Source organism: Onychostruthus taczanowskii, unplaced genomic scaffold (genome assembly GCF_017590055.1).
Source record: "Onychostruthus taczanowskii isolate IOZ18803 unplaced genomic scaffold, ASM1759005v1 scaffold3, whole genome shotgun sequence".
In the NCBI taxonomy this organism is placed as follows: Eukaryota; Metazoa; Chordata; class Aves; order Passeriformes; family Passeridae; genus Onychostruthus; species Onychostruthus taczanowskii.
Genome location: NW_024500349.1, coordinates 9,813,073 through 9,835,909, shown reverse-complemented (window position 1 = coordinate 9,835,909; position 22,837 = coordinate 9,813,073). Strand labels below are relative to the sequence as shown.

The window sequence follows — 22,837 nt, the reverse complement described above, 5'->3', positions numbered from 1 at the left end:
GTTCTATTCATTATCTTGCATTTATCCTGGTTATAGCAAACATGGAGTTGAATGTCAGATGTTGATTGTTGCGATTTGTGATGTGGTTTTGTTTGTTGTGGGGTGTTTTGGTTGGTGGGACCTTTTATCTTTTGTAAAAAGGTGAATCCTAGCTTTACTGTTCAACATGGAATTCCTTGTCAACTTAGTCCCACTGGTTTTGTCCCACTTGTTGCTTGACTTGAAATACTACAGGTAGAAGTTTAAAAGGTATAATGTAGTAGCTGGAAGAGATCAAGTGTTATTAGTAAAGATCTGCAAATAACAGTGTAGGCTGGCAAAAGTTCCTGATGCTTAGAAGCTGTGGAATACCATTTGGCAAGTCTTCCAGCTGTTACACGGTGCTCCCTGAAGGCCTAAACTTCATGTGCATAACCTACACGTGAACTCTGTAGCTTCCCGGTTATCTTGGGAGGCTGTTTATCAGCCATTAGCACAGTCCACCTGAAAACTACTGGAGAGAGCAGTGTTGTACTTGGTTCCACAGAGGCAGCAGTTTTGGACAGTTATTCCCAGCCCTCATGTGCTGTTGGGCTCACCTGCACATGGGGCAGTGTCTGGGGGCCAAGGTGCTGAAGTGCTGCCGTGTGTTGTTGAGCCAAGAGATTCCAGTTGAAGCATGACTGGGTTTGCCACATGCTAACTCTGGCAATAAAATGCATTCTTTTCCTCTCTACTTCATTCTCCAAAAGTTCACTTTGCACTTACTTCAAAATTCATGCTTCAAAAACTCACTTTACCTTTGTGTAAATATATGAAATAAAATATTGCAGTTGTGCTTCTGCATCTTGTTTTTCTTTATTGTGTTACTTTTTCCTCTGCTGGGAGTGTGGCAAATGGATTTTTACACAAAGAAACCCTGAGTGCTTCCCACTACCTCAGCAAAGGCAGTGATTTTTAAGCTGTCACTTTCAGTACAGGTCTGTATGCCCTTCAGTTAGCTCATAACGTGCTAGCCCCTGCCTGTAAGCCTTAGTACCAGCTGCACTGTGTACTGAAATGGCGGGAGAGCAAAGTCCTGAGCGAGCCTGTAACTCCTGCGGGGTGTGAGTCTCCTCTGCATAACTCACCACATGAGTCGAGAAAGGATGGTGGCTCCATCTCCTCAGCACCAGAGCAGAAGCAGCAGAGCCCTGAGGCTGCTGCACCATGCGCACGCTTAGACCCAGCTCTGCTTCCATGCTCTCAGCTGAGCAGCTCTGAGGGGATGGAGTGTCTAATCTGGTTTGATAAGGGGCAAACTGCAGAGCAAACATCTGCCTTTCAGGTGAAGCCTGATTTGCTGCAGGAAACCAGGCTGATGTTTTCTTCACAAGTGCAGTTTGGGGCTGGCTCTGGCCCTTTCCAGTGCTATGCAGAACTCTTTCCTGCAGAGAGCACAGGCTGAAGCATGTATGCCAGCTCTGAGCTCCAGCCACCTGCTTGTGCTAACTGCCTCCACAGCAAAGCTGTGTCTCTTTGTACCTGGGCAAAGGATAAAAAAACCAAAACAACCAGTTTTCCTTACCTTTAAGCTGGAATACCTGCCAACTAGGAATCTGTTCAATTTATGGTGAGTTTGAGATAGGCCCAGTTCTGAGTTACAAGTGAATTTTTACTCAAGTGACATTATTTTGTATTACAGCTTTCAGGTTTTGACTGATTCTTCACGATACAGCCAGCAGGCTCTTGTATACACAGCATCTGGTATACAGCATTTAGTAAATGTTAAGTTCAAGATAAAATACAAAATATTAAGGGATTGATTTATTGAAATATGAATAAATAACAAGGATATTACAAGCCTACATTTATTTCATGGAGAGGTTAGTAATTAAGTACCTTTGGGAATGTCTGTCCCATCTCTAAGAGCTCAACCCCTACAGGTGACACGAGCTGGGAGGCACTCCAGGGTGGTTTGTCCTTGCAGAAGACATGCTGCTTCAGGAGGCTGGGGTTTCATGTGACCTTCAAGCTCAAGTGTCCCTCCTGTATGATTTCTATCCCTTATAATAAGAAATCAGTCACTTTAGGGATTTGAAGCTCAGGCACAATGGCTTCAGGTCCCAGCAGAACTTCAGGATAAGCTTTGTTCAAACCTGAGTTTTCAGTACATTTCATGCCAAAACTCATCTCTGGCACATGAAACAATCTGCTTGTTACAGCAGTCTTCAAAGAGGTTACAGCTATTTTATTTTTTAATTCAGCTTTACAATAAGAAAATCAGAAGAAGGGGAAAATAACTAAAAAAAATTTTCACATAACTAAAAAACAAGATTAAAATCTCTCTGGTAAAACCAACATTAAATTCTGTGATTACATTTTTATACAGTATAGCTTATATGAAAAATGTTTTCCAAACTATAAAATATTTTCAGGAAGGACCAAAAAAACTTTCCTTAAAAATTATTTGTAGGATGTAGTCCTGGTGGAAAATGAACGCACATCAATAATGGTGAAATTTTTGAAGATTCAGAGCTTAACCATGGATTATGTTGTGATATAATTCTTCATAGCAAACTGTTAAGTTTTCTGTCAAATCTAATTTTAGTGCATTTGCATTTTCCAGAGATTTAGACAACTTATATATTAATTTATTTAAAAATTAAGTGTAAAGTATGCTTTTGTCGAGCAAACTTCACAAGTTCTACCTCTATCTGTATATGGGTTAATAAATATTCTGTGGGGAAAAGAAAAATATCAGCTCCAAAATTAGCTGAAAAGGTTGGTTTTTTTTTTTTCTGAGAGGAAGTAGAAGGATAAGAAAGACATACCAGAACTGATATGTTTCATGATGTGACTTGGGGAAAATCCACAATACATTAAATCTTACTTTAACTGCCAACAGAAAACTTACAGTGCACTGAGCTTTTTAAAAGCTTAAAGCTAGACCTACTGAGCTAGTTTTCATCTCATTTTAATGCACCTTGTGCCTAAACTATGCATTTCAGTTAAAATAAGCTGTTGTCAACAAGAACACAGTTATGAAAGTTAAAAAGATAAGGTGCAGCCTCTTTACATGGATCCCTTGTACCACATGCTGTTTCCAAACTTGTATTTGACAGTCCCCCCGTTATTAATGGCTCTAACTTTCAGGATATATACAAATACCCAAATCTTCTTTACAATTTTACAGGATAAGTGAAGGATTCAACTTCATTTCTGACTAATTTATATGGAAATTGCCCCACACTAGTTTAGCAGCAAAAATAACAAGTTGAATTCCTCAGCACTATATTGTATTTTTCCAACAGCTTACAATGTACTGAATTTATACTTTTTTAGAGCTTTCACCTGGCAATATGTAATGCTGTGGAAAAACAGGCAGGGATCTTGAGATTGTAAAATTATTTCAATATTAAAGTGACAGTTTTACATATTTTTCATGTATTCTTTTACAGAGATGTTATTCTCTTCATCAACTGACATCAGCAGTGCCAGTAATTACTGAAGACCCATCCACAAGCACATTCCAAAATAATTATTGTTCATGTGGTGTTGAGGATGGAATTATTCAATTTATTTGTTACCTAGGAGCTGTGAATCATTCAAGTTTCAATAATATTAGTCCTTAAACATTTAGCTCGAAGGTAGTACAAAATATTACTGTAACATAAGGAAGATCATCCCAAATTCTGAGATTCTATGAGAATTCAGACTTCCTTTGCTTTCCAGGGCCATCTTCTCCTAGAAGTCCGTAAATATAGTCATGAATTCTCAGTTCAGTTTTCTAGAAGAGGAAACAGATTAGATTAATGTACCTTCACATATGAGATGATTTTTCATTTGTCTAAACAAACAAATCAATTAAGGTTACACGTGAAAGGTTTCCATTCCAATAAAACACTACAGCGCTTCAAGACACCCCAAAATTTGCTCTCTTACACCAAGGAGTAGAAAATTCTCTAAGAATTTGGAGCTGCAGATGGAATTCCACAGAAAAATCCCTGACCCTGGCTCAGTGGTGTGCTGGCTCAGCAGAGCAACACTCAAGAGCTGTTTTCCCCATGACTCCATTAAACTTAAAATTAGAGGGTTTTAAAATCATGAGCTGAACGTAGACAACTTTTATGAAAATATATTTCTATATATGTGTTTAGGGCCCTTAGGATTCTGGTTTTCAAGCCTTCTTGGTGAAGGCTCCAGTATGAGTACCCCAGATTTTCAGCATTAAGTTCCCCATAAAGGAACAGGGGACAGGTCAAGAGGTGCTGGACAAAAGCTAAACACAAAGCTCTTGGTTACAGCAGGCTGTCCCTCCACCAGTTACATGGAATTTGCTACACTGCAGAAGAGTTTAGAAGTCAAGGCTCCACAGCTGCAGCACAAGAGAACTTTGCATGGTAGCAGAGACTCATGGTTTCTGCTGCAGGGACAGTTCACATAATTTAGAAGTACACTGACAGGGTCAGTGCAGGCACTGTGAAGAGTTATTGCCTAAGAGCTCACACACCTTGCCTAAGAGCACAAGCTGAAACTGGCCACGGGACATGAGAAAAGGACTCATTTTGTAATTCTGTTTTCTCACTGAGTGTACTTGATCAGCTTCCTACACATTGTTAAAGGAGATAGAACTCCAGATAGAAATGTGCTGCAGAAGCACATGGTCCTTAAATTCTGCCTGTGAACAGACTTCAGAAACAGAGAAAAGCTCAAGAACACACAAAATTCTTGAGTTGTTTCTATTATTGAAGTTCATCTCAAAACAATACATGAAGGAGTAAACAAAACATGGGGCTATGCTATCTCTGTGCTTCACACCAACAGTGGTATTACCACTGGTACAAATCCTGGTGTCCAAAACTCAAAAAGAGTGCTGAAAAACTGAAGCATTTGGCAATGAAGCACAAGAATCATTCTAAGACTGGAAAACAATTTAAATATGAGATTCCAGTTGCTCCATTTGTTTTGTTTAAGCAAGAGATTATGAGATGACCTGGTGACAGCAAAACGTAACCATGGAAAACACATTACAGGCTCTTTGTCAACTGCATAAAGATACAGGAAAATCCAATGGATGCAAACTGAATCTGGTCAAGCCAAACTAAAAGCAATGTACCATGTGTTTATTCATCAAAGCAGTGAATTACTAGGACAATTACTAGAAAAATTGCTGGAAAGGTGCTTTTCTAAAAACTGATTTCTGTCTGAATCTGTTGCTGGATTGAGGGTGCTACAGAGGTCAGAACAGATGATAAAAAAATATTTACAAGAACAGCACACTGTTCAGAGAGAGGGAGAAAACACAGCCATGCAAGAGCAATTAGCAGAACACTGAAGTTCATAGAAGCTTCAAGTAAAATACTTAAAACAAATAGTTTTAATTTAAACCACCCCAACTTCTTCCTTGCTGACAAGGGGAAATTTCCATTCGCTAGCGCAAAGAATGAGCAAAATGTGCATAACTGCCTGAAAGCCTCAGCACTGCAATCTCTGGTTTCATCAGACAGTGCAGCAACACCGATGCTGCTGCTGACAGCTCTGAGGCAGGGGAGCTCCCTGGCAGATCTGCAGCCTCTGTGGTGCTGTATTGTTTACAAAGCCATGGGCTGGGCCCAAAGATCGATGATCAGTGACAGGAGTGTACTTGAGGCCAGTAATTAGTGGTGAATGCCAGGGGCTGATACTGGGACCAGTCCTGTTTAACACCTTTAGCAATGGCCTGGATGACAGGCAGAGTGCAGAGTGCACCCTCAGCAAAGCTGTGAATTACACAAAACTGGGAGTGGCTGATATGCCAGAGGGTGGTGCTGCCATCCAGAGGGACTGCAGCTGGCTAGAGAAATGGGCTGACAGGAACCTTATGAAATACAACAGGGAGAAGTGCTTAGTCCAGCACTGCTTGGAGAAACTACTCCAGGTATCAGTATGTGCCAGCTGGGAGGCAGCTTGGCAGAAAAGGAGCTGGGCATCCTGGTGGACACCACGCTGAACATGAGCCAGCAATGTGCCCTTGCAACCAAGGCCAGTGGTGTTCAATGTGCCCTTGCAACCAAGGCCAGTGGTGTTACAGGCTTCCCTTCCAACATTATCAGCATTATCCCTTCAGGGTGAGCAAGGTGATCCTTCCTCTCTATTCAGCACTGGAGAAGCCACACCGGGAGTGTTCTGTCTGCCTCTGGCTACACAAGAAACATGGACAAACTGGAGAGAGTCCAGCAAAGGGCCATGAAGATGATTAAAGGTCAGGAGCATTTCTGAGGAAACATTGGCACAGGTTGCCCAGGGAGGTGGTGGAGTTTCCCTCCTTGGAGACAAACAAAAGCTGCCTGTACACAGTCCTGGGCAACCAGATACTAAGTGTCCCTGGCTGAGCAAGGATGTTGGACCAGATGACCTGCAGAGCCTTCCTTCAACCTCAGCCACTCTGTGTTTCTGTGGTTTACCACAGGGGAGAAAACTATACCATGAAAACTAGCAAACATTAAAAAGCTAGGGCAAATTCAGCTAATTCTCCTAAGATACACACACGCAAATGCTCTGCAGTCTGACAGAGGAAAAAGATGTAAGAGCCAAGAGCATACCAAGCTAACAGAACCAGGTGTGAGGCTGAAGTAAGCAGACAGTAACTAGAGAACACTCAATCTTCTGATGCTTAGAGAGGTGAGAAAAGGCAAGATCAGAGTACAACTACCCTTCAGCTGAAGGAAGTCAAAGTAGATGTTACAAAAATATCATAGTAAGGTACTAGAAGATGTTAAACATAGGTGACAGCACTTTACAAAGGATGTCATAGGAAAAAAAAAATTGTTATGGCACAAAAGGACTAGGAAGTCCAGAAGCAGTGAAACTGGCTCAAGAAAATATGAGTGAGAGGATCAAAGAATAGTTATGGTGACACTTGCAAGCCTATCCCAAGACACTATCCAGCCTCACCCACTTGTGTGCGCTCAGAATTATTTATCCTGCATCACATTTCATAGATTTAACATAAATTGCCACATATAAAGCATACTACATATGAAGTCAAATTAACCAGTACTTTCTCATACTGACAAACTTTCAAGGCAAAGAATTTTCTGTCCTGTCTAAATAATATGACAGGTGACACACAGTGTATGTGTTCTATTGAATGCACATCTTTACCTTCGCTTTCTTTGGTGATACACATGTACCAGCCACTGGGCAATAAATGGCCAAACAATAGCAAAAGCTAGAATACCAGGTGAAATTTCAAAGGGCCACCATGATGGTTTCTAAGGAAAACAGAAAAAAAAAATCCAGTGAGCAGTATGTGTGCACATATTGAATACCACCTGTATACTTCTCATCACTTCAAAGGTTACAGTACCAAAGAAAATAACAGTAAGACTGTAAGAAAAGATTAATCTATGAAGTAATTTCCTCAGACAGATTATTTTTTATCTTCTAATCAAGGAAGAGACAATACAAAAAGCACATACCAAGAGCTATAGACAAAATATTCAAATTAATATTTTTTCACAGTTCACACTTTCTACACATCATAAAAACAGTATTTTACCTTGACAGAGGAGGCGGGCTGGTAATTTGACTGCAGTGTTGCAGATTTTGCCTTTAAATACAAACAAAGGCTTTTAAGTATAAAATAAGAAAACTGCAATTAAAATTTTTCTTCTTCACAAAACAAGAATATGAGGTTTTTCATTTTGTGATGGCTTTGCAATCTGTATATATCACAGTTTAATGCACAGAACCACCCCCACGTGATCCCACACAGCTGCTAACTTGCCTCTCATGTTTCCACTAATCTTTATAGTAATTTTATCACTTCTCTGTGTCTTAGAAAATGAATCAGTGTCACTTACTAGACCTCTTTACAGTTTTTAAAGGCTCCCCTGCTCAACTTGTCATTGCAACTTTCTCACCTCTGGTCTAGTCCCAGTTCCAGCCCAGAGCAGAAACTGCAGCAGCTTAATTTGCCTGCTTGCATGTCTGAACCCCAGTCTATACTAAGGTCAGAACCACTGTTTTAGTTTGCCTGGGCTACAGCTACAGGCATGTCTAACACCGTAAAGGAAAGACTGTTCCATGTCTTCCAGGCAATCCTGATAATGGAAGTATCAGAATCTTTTCAAGACTATTCCCATACACTATTGTGGTGCTTTCACAAAAGCAAAGCAGCTGGTTTTCTAGGTCTTTCTTAATTTATGTCAACATGAAACAGAAGCTTCTTTCTCCTTAGGTAAGGACAGCAAGCACAGCATGAACTGCTGGGGAAGGATCTTTTACTACTTATATTGCTCAGGCAAAGATAGAAAACCAATCTGTTTAACCAAACATTAGATTCTTGAATATCTGTGATTCAGCAAAATGATGGTTTTAATAAATCCTTTTCTGTGGCTGCCTAAGATTTGGAGTATATGCATCCCATAGGATATTGCTTGTACAGCTTGCTCATTTTCATGCAGATCAAGATATATCAGCAAGTCAAACAAAACCATTTTCAGGTTGCTGGTTCAACTATATTCACAACATGTTCTATTGAAACAGAAAGAAAAAAGAAACACTGTATCAATAATGTCTACACTTGCTTAAGAGTTCTATTGGCTGGATGAGGACACCATGTACAATTCCAATAAAGCTGGATTACTTCACAAAGAAAGAAAGCAATGAACAATCAAGTCTTTTGCATTCTGAAAAATGGAATGTGAAGTTCTGCCTGTGAACATTTACCATCTGAAAGATTATTTCTCACTTTCTTTGAAAATGCTTTGAATTCTCTGGGATCATGCACTAATAACATTAACTGTGGAGTGTCCATATAGAGCCTGTGTAATATGTATCAATAACTATGGCTAAGATCAGTCTGATCAAAAATCAGTGAAATAACATATGGTTAATTTCTTGGTAAAAAAGGCATGGTTTTGTTTACATGTACCAGAGTTACGAATTGGGCTGCTAAGAGTAGGTACCAATAGGAAATTTTAAGTTGGACCCAACTACAGAACGTGACTGAAATGTCTTCACAGTTTAAGAAAATATTGTTAAAAATTTTAATCTGAAAAAGCACAAAAATATCCAAGGACATTTAATAAAAGGTGATCAAATAACTCCAAAGAATAGTACCTGTGATGCTGCAACAGCCTCCAGCATATGCAGCCTCTGCAGGACATTCTGCATGTCCTCCTGCAGCCGCATCAGCACCACTGCAATCTGCTCATTGAGGCTTCCCTGGGGGCCTCTGTCGGAGCCCCAGCGCTCGCCGTCCCCTCCACTGCCCATCTGGCCACCCTGGGACCCATCTCCTAAAGGCTGCAGTCTATGCCCTGGTGGGAGGGAGGAAAAACAGAAACACAAAACACAGAATGGGCTACAGCTCTACTGAAGACGTTTAACAGTTCAGTTTTCTCCCTGAGTTTTCACCCAGGAGTGTGGTACTCCTCGTCACGGGCTATATTCAGACAGTTCAGCAGCACTGTGAGGTCACTGAAATGTCATCTGAGATGTTTCCCTATAGCCTTAGTGTGACAGTATCATTCAAATTCCTAGAACTGCAAGAACACTTACAAAAAGCTATTAACACACAACCAGTCAAGTTCAGCAGTAAATTCTGCCTTAGTAAAAAAAGTAAGATCTGTCTTAGTATGTGTTTTAAGTTTGGCAAAGTCTCCAGCTGGAAAACAAAGATCACTGGAATACAGTGAAGAGAAAAGATAATTTTCTCTAATTTTGTTGTTGAAATCAACAATACTCCCTTAAACTAGATACAACTACCACTAACTAGCCTGTCATATTTCTGCCTGGAAGTAGCAAACTTCAATAAAACAACATGAGAGAGGAGATAGTAACTATAGTACGTTCTTTATAATAGTTTTCAACATAAATGTTTTATTTGGATTTTCTTTTTAATTTTTCCATCTGATTATTTATAGGTGCTATACAAAAAGGCATGCTATATAAAAACAAAATACTTTCTGCCTTTTGGTTTTACAAGAAAAACTGATTTTATCCTTGACTTTAGAGATCATACCAGTGGAATCTGGTGCTGCTTGCAGGTGACACTGTTAGAAGTATTATGGAATTAAAAAGTGCAGAGGTCCAACATAAACTGAACATGTAGGTTATTATGTGATTAAGAACCATTAAATTTTAAGCATCATAATGGATAGTATCAGAGTCACTCAAAGGTGTGGCTAACATTCCAATTACATACAAAACAGTATGTCATTGATTGGCATTCACTGTCACTTTCCATGGCATTCCATGGTTTCAAATAAACCACCACAGAGATATAAACATAAATGTGTCTTAACAATAAGTATGTAACTTCTAAAGAAACTCCTCTCAGGCACAGAGTGGTTTTGAGGATTACATTTCCAAAAACCCAAGTGCCATAAGCAGCATGGAGTATAAGTTACCCGCTGTAACAGGCATTTTGTTATCTATTTTTATTGTGAAGAGCAGAAGCACTACAGACATGGCTGTCCCACTGGACAGTGCTGACTGTGCTCCTCAAACACCAGTACTTTATGGCAGTGAGGAGAGTGGGAAACACAAACACAGGGTCACAGTACCTCTCCCTCTTCTGACACTGTAGAAATCGGCTTTTTCTCCACCTTTTTTCTCCTTGTGAGGACCTCCATTACTGGCTTTGCCATCTTCTCCTCCACATTTGACTTCACCTTGTTCTTCAGCTACTCCCTCTTCAGTGTTTCCAGGTTGGAGATTCCCATAAGTCATGCAAGTGCGCCTTGGAAAATCCGTATTTTCTAACAGAGGACTGTGATCTACATCCAAGAAATGGGATGAATGCTTTAAAGATCCTTTAGCTGATGTGATGATCTCCAAGGGCTACAAATTAACATTAGCAAGTAATTAAATTCTGTAAAATATGACAGTTAAACATTAAAAAGGAAAAAAATATCATCTTTACTTTCACATTAGGAAAATACTTTGCCCAGAATTAAGACTTCTTTTAAGGGGAGCAGTTGTTTTTGTGTAGAATATACTTACTATTGTCTAAATGTTATTTCCAGAATGAGAAGGCATTTCAGGCAAATCTCACAACAGTGATACCACAGGAATTTCTTTAGACATTTCCAACATACACTAATACTCAATAATTACTAAAATAGAACATTAATGTCTAAAACCATTCAATTTTCCCCTGTAAAACTGTCTTTACTTCCTGGACAGTGAAACAGCCTCTTCCCTTGAATTTGGGAGGCACGGTCAGAAGGCCCATGCTGTCAGCAGCCCTGGGCAGGCAGTTTTTGCACTCACAGCAAAGACAGCAGCAGCTTATCATCAGCCTGCTCCGAACAGCTTGGCTGCACCTGCACCTCACACCAAACAAAGGAAAGGCAGAGTATTCTACCAGTTTCTCACTCAAAACTGCAGGAAGACAGTAAAAAAGCATGACACAGGTGCTGTTCAGGTTCTGTCCTGGGGCTGTCTTGGTGGGTGGTTCAAGCAGCCTTGGCACAGGGCAAGGACAGGCCCTTGCACAAGGATACACTGAAGCAGACTGAGCACCTCAGTCAGCCGAAAAAGAACTTCATGGAGAAGTCACAACAACCAAAATCAGGGGCAGTGAAATGGAAACTGCTGCCCACTTTTGTAGAATAGCAGTTCTGGATCATCAGATCTGAAGGGCAGAGTGCTGTCTACATCTTTTCCAAGAAACAGCTTTATTTATTTCTTTAAGTGAACCTCTTCTAGTTTGAACTTATTGACCTGTAGCTCTACCTGTGTATTTCTTTACATATACCTGAACATTTGTTATTTTGTGCAGAACTGGAACTTTCCTCATGCAGGTTGGGAAACTCTGACAAATTATCCACCCACTTCAATTAAAGAATTTCAAACAAGCTTGAACGATACACAAGGTTGGGAAATCAACTAGATAAAACAGCTTGCAGCACTTCTATCAAATTACATTTCCCAACATGCTTTATTACTGGGCAGAATTTTGATTTGTTAAAATGAATTCCCTACATACTCAGGAAAGAGCCAGACAAGAGAATGATGCAATATTCTGGCCTTTCTGATCCCAGGCACCATCTACACATTTCTCTCCTGAATCAGGAAATGAGGTTTCTGAGTACAACCTACAAAGCCCACACTTAACCTGGGCCTCTGAAAGAAGACTAGGCCAGAAAGCCAACAAAGATTACAGTTATGAGTAGTAATCAGCAGGAGCACAAATCCAGTCAAAACTACGGCAGCACAGCTGATGCACACCTTCTATAGGTAAGTCAGAGGTGTACATTATGATGAAAGAGAATACAAGAGAACATAGAAATCCTTATAATCCCCCACTTCCTTAGACTAGGCCACTTGTAGGCACTGGCCTACAGGCCACCTGCTAATACTTATTCTTTATTTATTCTAAGAAACAAATGCAGAAGTCATCAGACCAGAAAAAAGGCAAGCAAAAAGTGAATTGTTACGAAGATACTTCCCATTTGTGAAAAATAGCTGAATTCTGGTCTCTACATGTTATAAGACCCTATATTAATTTCTAGACACAGACCTTAGTTTCTTTATACTGTTTTTCCTTTTTTGACAATTGTTTCTTTGTACTGTTGTTTTTGAAGCCTTCTCCTCATATAAATTCTCTGAAGGCTTCAAGGCTTTTAGATTAGCAGTAACCAAGTTGTAAAACACTGGCAATGAAAGGAACAAACCCCTCTAGTTCAAGCAGGACAGCATGCATGAGCCACATCATTCACCTCTGCATGTCCATGTTCACTTGACTGAGAGGAACCCATTGAAAAATAAGCAGCATACCAGCTTCAAAATACATTCAGGAATACCAAACCCCTACCTCTTCTAGTCCAAGCTGCTCCATAGAGTCACAATAAACTTCACTGTCTGAATCACTGGTTAAGTGCTGAGCTGCTGAGATCTCTTCAGTATTCTCTTCACTTGCACCTGCAGGGAAAGAGGGATAGCACACATGGTTTGTAAATGTGAGCCAGTGAGCCAACCCTGGCAAAGACTAGAGCAATGAGTTAAAATGCGTGAGCATCACTTCATGACCCTTCTATCTACAACTGTCATTCCAAACTTGGATTCTGAGTAAAGATGTTATATGAATTTAGGAATTATAGAAAACCTTTACTAGTGGGAAAACTATTCTTCATATTGGCATTTCTGTGTTGCAAATTTTAATTTTGTCTTTTTCATTACCCTCTCCTTCCTAAGCTCAGTATAAAGCAGTTTTACCTAAAGTTACTTAGTTTCAACAAAGTGGCATTTATAAAATGTTCAGCTTTTCAGAATAATAAACCAGATGTAAGTGATTTTTGTTGTACTAACAATTCAGTTTCAAAGGCAAATAGTATTTGCATAGGTAGCAAAATGATATTACAAGAAAACACTTATATTTCTGTGGGTTTAGGCCTCTCTTTCTCTGAATTCATCTCTCTTTCTGTAGTAGGTACTAAAAGAAAGCCTTATTTTTAACTGCAGCTAATTAATTTGTTTTAGAATTCTGTCTTCATATTTCTGCAACTGAAAGACACCATTGCTAGTCTCTGAATCCCAGGATTAAGCTTTCATAAAAAGAATATTCTTCATGAGAAACATGTGCAAATGAAAACGTGGTCTTGGAAGGACAATACCTTGGTGAGCGGCATTCTGAGCTATTTCCAGGCTTGGCTCCATTTTATTTGTTTCTTCCTCTGGGTTCAAGCCATTCAAGGCAGATTTGGTCTGGATGCCATTCTGCATATCTGGGATAAAGCTGTCCTTGTAACAGCCATTACTAACAATACCTTCCAAATCCTTAGCAGCTGCTGATTCGGATTTCACATTCTTATAATCTGTAAAAGAAAAGAAAACTTTGCAAAGAGAAAGCTCTATACCTAATATCTCCAACCATATTTCTTCAAGCAGCTAGCTTACTAATGGACTGTATGTATAATGTACCTGCAGAACAAAACACGTAAATGCCCCTATATCCCCATTTGTGTGGATTGTTCTGTTCTTTTATAAAAAGCATAAAGAGCAGATATTTAAAACATAAGGAAGTAAATCTGAAGTAGGTGTCTCTTCTAAACGAAATAATAATCCGAATGTCGTTGGAGGACATCTGTATAGAATTCTAAATATGTTATTTCATTTGGGTTTCACTAGATGCTGTTATTTCAGCATCCAAATGCCTCTAAATTAATCTCACTGAAAGTTCTTTTTTATTGTCTCTGCAAAAAAATAAAAGTAATTTTCAATTCTACTCTTACAGGCCATGTAGTCATTCATAGCTCTTACAAAAAAACAAAACTGACAACAAAACCCAAATGCAGGGGATAGATATTTAGACAACCTTGTGACAGAACTTACTAGGCAAGTCAAAAATCATACAGCATAGCTATCAAATTTGTACTAGTTTTAATTCTTACAGCCTAGGCTGAAACACAGACATCTTTCACATATGCATTCACATGTATTTCCATCTAATTCCCTTGAAAAAGCATTCACGATACTTTGGTATCTTCTGCCACTCAGGTGGCTAAGAACAACTCTGGGACACACACTGGTCCAGAAAACTTACCTTTTCCATTTATCTGCACTTCTTTTTCTTCCTCTTCACGAAGCCCTTCTTCTTCTGATTCTGCTCCACTATCACTGCTTTCAGCTTTTCCATTTACAGCTTTTATATTTGGAGTGGAATTCATAACATTACTAAGGTCTAAGAAAAAAAGCAAAGAAAAAAATGTATTTTAAAGGAAACAAACATACACTACCACTATCACCCCCAAAACTATCAGTCACAGTTCTACAGAAGTAGGTCCATATTAGAAGATGTACTAAATAATGGCAACTTATTTCTGTAAACTCTTTATTAATTGGTTTAATGTTTCTCTTTTGTGGCCCATCACTGAATGCTTGACTGCTGGTGCAGATATTCTCAATGACTCTGGGCAGCCTCCAGGGAAGAGACTGCAGCCACTTTCAGAAAGAGCTCAGACCAAGCCTATTACTGTATTTAGGTTACAGCTGCAGCTGGGACTGATGTGGCCATGTTCTTTTAAACCCAGAAATCACTGTTTTAACAGAATTTCTCTTTTGGGCTGAAATGCTTCAAACCTGCTTACAGTTCAGAGGCAAATCTTGAAACATTGTATTCAATTATGTGAACAACAGAATTCTGAATAAGGTAAAGACAATATTCCACACATCTTCTGCTGTAATTTAGGCAGATGCAAAATATGGTAAGATGACTCACATTTATACAGATCTTTACCTAACAAATGACACATGGAAATAAATTCCCTGATGTGAGTGAAAAAGTTGATGAAATTAATACAAACACCAAGCATTTTTTTCATTAATATTTAAAGAAACAAATATTGAAATAGACAAAGTAACTACCAAATCCTTTTTTTCCTCATCTTTGATCACTCCAAGGATCACAATTTACTGTAACCATACAAAAAACTGAAAGGTAAAGATTCATTAAAAGATGAAGTATATAAAGAACAATTGTACCATCTTCTGTAAAAAGTTATGTTCAAATACATCCTGATGATCATTTAAGCCTCCTATGTTAGGACAGAGTACAAAGGTACAAAGAGGGGACAGTTTCTGTGAGACACTTGCACAGATTACATGTTGGATCCAAGGCTGAAATCTGACTGTTTTAATTGTCACCACAGCATTTCATTGGTGTAATTTCCACGTTCCCTTGTCAGAACCTTGAAAGATTTATTCTCACGTGTTGGATTAACATTAATCTGCAAAATAATATCCAATTACACCAGAGTTGCCAAACCAGCTTCACTACTTTCTCTGCTGCATGGTAATTTAAAGCTAAGGTTTTTTCTACTTCAACCTTCCAATGAAGAGCCTTCCCACATTTCTCTAGTTTCCAGCTTATCCACAGCACTTTAAAAAAAAGAAAAAAGGCTAAAGCAACTTATAGTATAGTAACAATGAATATGTTAAATATTAAGTTCACCTTAGTTTTATTGCAAGGTAATGTTTCTGTGGGCAGCCTGCATCACTGCTTTGGATTGATTTAATCCATCTCTTTATCTGAAGATTAAAAAAACCCTACTTTATTGTAAAATGAGAATTGGAAAAGCAATTGTCTATCTTGTACACCACAAGAATATAAGTACCTGCTCATTTTCTTCTCATAGGTCACTACTTATTTGCACAGAAATTTGCTTCACAAAAGAGAAATCCCAACATATTCCCATTTTTTTTCACAAACGTGTTTCATGAATTGCAAATCCAGTTCTCAAGATGTTTTTCTGAGCAGCATAAGAAGGATAAGGCAGCAGTTATGTCCTCACAGCATGAGCATTAGGCAGAGACACAGCCCCCTTGGCACCATAAGGCACACGTCACCCTTCCCTTTAACAATATGGGGGTGGGGACACAATCATCCTTGTGTCCTACCCAGCTGTGGGAGTAAACAGGAAAGACAAGACCAGGAGGAACACTGAGCTATGAAGGAGAATTAAAACTGTAAAGCTCCTCACCCTACCAAAGATACCGCAAAAAGCCCCAGCTACACCATAAGGCTTTTCCTAAGATATACTTATTTTCTTTTTGAAATGAATGTTTTTCAACATTCAAGCATGTTCTTTCTGTTCTCCTTACTTGCAGTAAAGAGATTATTCATTTGGGGAATTTTCTAAGTGATCTATTACATACATTTAAATTAAGAGGAGGAACTGAGAGACTGTATCAACAGTTACAGATTTATGGTATCACATCACAGGACACCTGAATAACTGAAATCCATCAGGATTGTATTTCTTCCACTAAGTCATTCTTGGCAACAGTGCTCCCAAAGACCATAAAGAGGCATTGCTTTGATGCAGACTCCACAACCCTGTACAGTTTGGCCACCTCAAATGCCAGGCCTAATTGTGTGCTTTTCTTCAGAACCTTTACACTGCTACCCTCATCAGGTCCATCCCCAATTGCTTTTACTACATGGGACACCCATAGCTGGCTGCCATTCTTGTTGCTCTGAGTATCTGCTAAGGAACCAGACATGATGGTCAATCACCAATTTAATCCTGGGGGTGACAGGTTTAAAGACTAAGCAGAACCAACTAGCAGTGACTTCTACATCCCCTGCCAGTAGGCTAATGGCTGTTCCCTGAGGAATGTATATTCTCAATGTGAATGACAGAAGTCAAGCAAACTTTTAAAACCTTACTTGGCTTGTGCTAATCCCATCCAGCCACCCCTCAACCCTTTACTTCATCTACTCACTTCAACTGCATACAAAATGTTAGAAGCTTTTTCTGTTGCCCTGCTTCAGATACCGTAGAATTCCTCTTGGTTTATTATTTTCATCTCACTACATACAACATCAAACTGTGAAATTTGTGACAATTTTTTAAATCAAAGCTTTACTGGTTTTTAGCCATAGAAGGAATTCTATTCTGTAGAGGCCTGGGGTGTGGGTTTAGGGTTTGTAATGCTAAATAGTTGGAGCTGTATAACGGTAACAACTTGAAATACAAAGATTTGACCAAAAAAAAAAAAAAAGGCAAGATGGAAAGGATGTGAAGAACAAACATGCAGCTTCTCTACAAGCTTTCACCAGATGTTTATTTTCTAGTATCAGCTCTACTAAGGGATTTCCTACAAGCCATTCTAAGTATATTTCTTTAAAGGCATCACTACAATTCTCCTCAATGGCCTGTATAATGGGGCTAAGTTTCTCAAAAGTATGTGATTTTTAACTCATCACATATTTTGAGGCTGTTTTTGTTACTCAGATGGGAGTTCAGAACTTAAATGCCTCTGCAGATCTGCCCCAGCTTGAAGGTCATTTGACAAAGAGAACCTTGCCTAGCAGGTTTTCCCAAATGCCTTTTATTTTTGTTTTATGAACAGGCATGTAATTCTTATACAAAATTAACATGCACTGCTGGAGCAGTGCTGATGGTTAGCCCAGTACACCACATTATCATCCTCACACAAGTTCCACAGCCTCTCAGATGCTTTGAGAATACCAGTGATCAGGAGCCAGTCTGCAACAGCACATGAAAGACATGATAAAACATTCAGCTAGCTGTGTACACCCTCACTGCTTAATAAAAATTACATGTTTTCATGAAATACCACAACTTTATTATCTGCTCAATAGCAGCAAAATCTTAACCACTAGAAGATTATTTCCAAGACCTACACAAAGTTGTTTTCATCATCAGGTAACTGTAATTATTTTTAGCCATCACCCCTTGATGTTTCATGCTTGTCACTGATCCAAGTAGGCTCCCTACTTCAGTTCCAAGTTTGTGCAACCATGTTCTGCCGTTTCCAATACACTTGGTTACACAAATCCCCACCTCATTTTGAAACTGATGTACCAAATACTGCAAGGAGTGGTGACTGCATGAGACATGAGGGGTACATGCATCTGGGAGCAGTAAGCTCTTCAGTTAGAACAAGAGTTTCTATTCCTCATTTCCTTGCATTCTTTTTAATATAGGACACTACAAAGAAAATTTCCAAGGGCCCAGCCTGCTCTGTAACATCTGCTCTACACTACTCAAACAAGCAGCCATCACAAATAAAAAGAGATTTTAGAAGAGTCTGTCAGAAATACAGACTGAAAAATCTAAAAATCATTAACTACCACAGTTTTATTTCTTTTAAATTTAAGTGCATTAGGTGCAAGTTCTCTGACAAATGTACACCCTAAGTACACATACTGGGGCAGCCACATATTCTATATAGTTTTCCTTTTTTTTTGGTGTGTTTTAGTCTTCCTAAACTTTACTATAACAGAAAAAGCCTCTCCTAATTTTTATTTTTCTTTTAATATACTCCAAAAGACTACAGCCTTGTTTTGTCAGCATTCCTATCTCTGCTTATGTGCTTTTCAAGCTGTTACACTCAAGAGATGACTCTGTATTTAATAAAAAAATTAAACAACAATACTCACGTCTTTATTTACCATTAATAAACATTGAAACAATAGTCTGTGGATAAGAGCAAACACAGAAAACAGCAACTTCTCAGACATTCATATTAACTTGCAAGTACAGTATTTAGGATTACTGACTAGTCATGACAGACCTTTACACTTTCCAGTACCTTTTCCCAAGGATTTTCAGAATATGTGCCATATAAATAAGGACATCAGATTTTGGGGCTGATTTGGACACATTTCCCTCCTCCCTGATGCTCCTCAGCCTTCTGCAATAGAGACACCGTGCCTGGGATTTCCTGGCAGAGAGAAGCCCAGGCAGAAGAGCAGCTGCTCCACAGGCATTCCCAGCACTGGCAGGTAGCTCCACAAAGGCCCCGGATGTGCAGGGCCCCCGAGCACACACAGCTGGGTTACACGGCGCGTGTGCAGCAAGACAACGATCCAGGCTTGGCCAGCTTCCTGTCAGCACCTCAGCCAACGTGGGAGAATGAGCATGAAGAACAGCTGCTTCTTAGATGTTGTAACTTGAAAGCACAGTAACATCATTCCAGGATCCAGGATGTCCCCAAGCCTGGTACTACTTCCCTCCGGGAGGAGCAAAACTTGCTAAGCTCTCTTCTGTGCAGAAGAGATAAAGTCATCTTTTGGAACTTTCACTTTGCATGGCAGCTAGGAAGGAACATTATTACACTCTTGAGTTTTGTCCCAGAAAATACAAAACATGAGAACAGTGAACTCAGAACCCTATAAAGAAAACTGAATTATGCTGGAAAACAACACAAGGCCACATAGTTGAGTCACACATTGTAGCAATCAAAAATTGTTTTGCCCTGTACCAGAAAAAAACAAAAATTAAATAACATTAAGGTCATATTCTCCTGCCATCTGCACCAAGCCTACCATCTGAACTGCCTTTTACAAAGGCCATATCAAACACAGCCTCAGAGGTAAAACAAATGGCTTTTCTATGCGTCTTAAAGGCTATAATTAATTATTTTTGCTACACAAACACGAAACACCACTCTGTGTCCACTGGATGCTTTTCTGACAGCAATCAAAATAGGACTACCTATATCTGACCTTCCCCAGCCTCCCACACCTCTATCTGCTGCTTCTTTGTAGCTTGTCTTTGTAGTACAGAGCTCTGAGAAATACTGATTCCAATTCTTTCATCACAGGATCTTAACTACAACAGGACAGCTAAAATATAAGACACCAGAATTATCCAGCAAGTGGGTACATCTTCTAAATTATGAAACCTGAAGAGCTTCTGACATTTACTTTCCCTTTTGCAGGGAAATCTTGTCTGGCTGGAAGGAAAAAAATCCAAGTTCAACAACCAATTATGCACTAAAACTCTTACTGTTGACTCAACCCAGCTTGAATCACAATACAGACAGGCTTCTCTTTCCATGGAAGAGAATGTCTCATAGCTCCCTCCACTTACAAAGAAACAATTTTTAATCTTACATTTTACCATTTGGATACTTTGCTGCTCACCCTGTGGCAATATATTTTTTGATCACTCTGTATGAGAGGGGAGCTGTTGAAATACTCAGGCTTAGAGCTACACAGATACTGTGCCCTGATTTCCAGCACCGTTAGACAGCACTGACATAAAGCCATCAGCTTGAAGTCGAGTCCACAGAGGCTGAGATTTGGCGTGTAAAGCATGAAGCAGGTATAGATTGCAACAGGACAAGCCATGGCTTGTTGAGTCACTGATTCCACATCTCACTGAGATACTCCACTGTCTGGCACTTGCTGGCCCAGCCCTTAATCTTCTATAATAATCCCATCCTGCAGCCAATGCTGGAGAGAATGTTCCAGACACTTCTGAAGGCTAAGCTACTGAGATTTTAACAAAAAGTATTTGTATAATAAGTTTCACAATAGTCTTTCCGAGCATCATTTGTAGCCTTGATTATACCTGTTAATTTATAATTGGAAACTAGAAGGGGAGGAAAGTTTGAAGGATAGGATTTAAAAAACCTCACTCACCCACACACCCAGCAGCTCCTCCTGCCACAATACAACTCCTCATTGTGGTGCAGCCACTAACAGAACCTAATAAAGCACTGCAGTTTAGAGCAACACATATTTTAGCTCTTTTCCCTCTTCTTATGAAAGACTAAGAAGATTCATTGACATTGAGTTCTGTAAAAATCTTGGTGAAGAAAGGTGGAAGGAAAGGGAAGGAAATCTGTTAAGCAAGTATCTTTGAAGTCAAAGAGCCATGAAAAAGTGTGTTTATGAAGCAAACAGAGGGTGTTTCAGAGCAAAGGCTCACACACAAGCAGAGCCACCAAATGCCCCACTAGGAAGCAAAGACACTGAAAACAACCTGACAAGGTCTTTGAGAATATAAAACTATTTGAACAGATAAACTACTCATACGCAATCTAAAGAAACACAGTTGGAAAATACATTGTATTTTAAGAGTAAGAAAAGTATTTCTACCTGAAAAATAGTAATTAGGAACAGACTCACTTTTTTCAAAGCTGATCCTGTACTAACTACTGTCTTTGAAATACAAATGTTTACATGTATTTGCTTGCTCTAAAAGCACACAGACTTCAGTGAGTATTGTCTTTTAAACCTAGCTCCCATATTGAATGCAAGAAGATACCAAGCAAATTGTTAAACAGCTGTGTCTGCCTGTGAGCTGGGCCAGCTTCTGCCATTCACACAAGCAGTGCCCTGCACGGGTTCCTCCTTCACAGCCTGTGCTGCCATCAGCATATGCAGCACTACACAGCACCTTGCTTCAGCAGACCATCATCCAGTGCAACTGCAACACAGCTGGGAGAAAAGCTTTTGGGAGAGAAACAGTCCTCAGGAAGCCAAGGTACACGAGTATAATAATGCCGAAACTTCCTACAGCCTCTGCAGTACCTAACTTCTTGTTACTGGAAGCAACATTTGGTTTTCACAAAGGTTAGTAAGACCACTACTACTCAGCATGCAGGCAAAGGGTCATCTTTACTTAGTACAATTTTAGAACAGATAAAATGCCTTTCCACAAAGCAGAAAGATTATACAGAAAAATTCTACTGAACACCTTGTAAACAATTTCCAGATACTTTCCTGAGTTGTTCAGACACCTTAACTTAGTGTGGGTGCCTGTCAGATAGGGATTTCCTTGCCTCGATTTTGGATTTACCCTCATTCTGAAAAAAGAAAATATCCACAAACATTCTCCAGGAAACATTTTGAAGGATGAATTGGTTCTGAAACTCTCAGTATTTTCCACCCTGTATCAGATCACTAGGTGCCAATCCTAACCCACCTTTGGCTTCTTCAGCTACTATAGAACAAGAAAACTTGAATGCCCATTCTAAAAAAAAATCACATTTACTGAGCAGTGGTGTTTTGAAGCTTCTTTGCCTTTTTAACATTGACTTAGACATCAGATTTCTTGTGCATTTACTAGCAAGTGCAAAGAAGTTAAATTGCTACCCTTCTGAAGTACCCATCCACCTTATGTGTCACTCTACTATTCCAACAGCTACAAACAAGAGTTGCCTTTTCCCTTCTGCAGTGCTATGTCAGCTAAGAGCCCACTTTCTTCTTTGATGTCCAGTATATCATGTACCCAAAAATAATTTGTCAATGACTTTGTCTGTAAAGAAGCACTTCATACCTGTCAGAAAGAGACTACTGACACAGCTTTCCAGAGAAGTCAAGCTTCTCACTCAGCTGCAGGGTGACCTTTCCAAACACTACCCAGGTTACATGCTTTCAAAATAATTCTCAGATTTGCTCAGCCTATTGGAGTGAATTCTCTATTTTTCTTTCTTTACCAACACATTCAAGTCTGGGTATTTGTAACCCATGGATCCAGTAAGTTCGTCCTCGTTTTCTAGTAGATGCTACAAGTCATTTATTTCAATGCTGGTATGTCAGACTTCTGTGTTCTTTATTAAGGACCCATAGGCTCTATTGATTCAGAAAGGCAGTATTTCAATGGTTTGTATTTAACATTTT

General features: G+C 39.4%; 1 protein-coding gene across 1 annotated transcript in view; it reads right to left on the bottom strand.

The window, feature by feature from the left end:
• Positions 1-1,772: 1,772 nt before the first annotated feature.
• The window catches only part of ACBD5 (acyl-CoA binding domain containing 5), a 30,151-nt gene continuing 9,086 nt past the window's right edge, over positions 1,773-22,837 (bottom strand). The window contains exons 5-12 of the mRNA XM_041408616.1: positions 14,498-14,635; positions 13,569-13,769; positions 12,770-12,876; positions 10,515-10,791; positions 9,067-9,266; positions 7,502-7,552; positions 7,105-7,214; positions 1,773-3,748 (exon numbers count right to left, since the gene is read on the bottom strand). Of these exons, the coding sequence (XP_041264550.1) occupies positions 3,736-3,748; positions 7,105-7,214; positions 7,502-7,552; positions 9,067-9,266; positions 10,515-10,791; positions 12,770-12,876; positions 13,569-13,769; positions 14,498-14,635 (1,097 nt within the window). The 3' untranslated portion in view covers positions 1,773-3,735. The remainder of the gene's footprint in view (positions 3,749-7,104; positions 7,215-7,501; positions 7,553-9,066; positions 9,267-10,514; positions 10,792-12,769; positions 12,877-13,568; positions 13,770-14,497; positions 14,636-22,837) is intronic.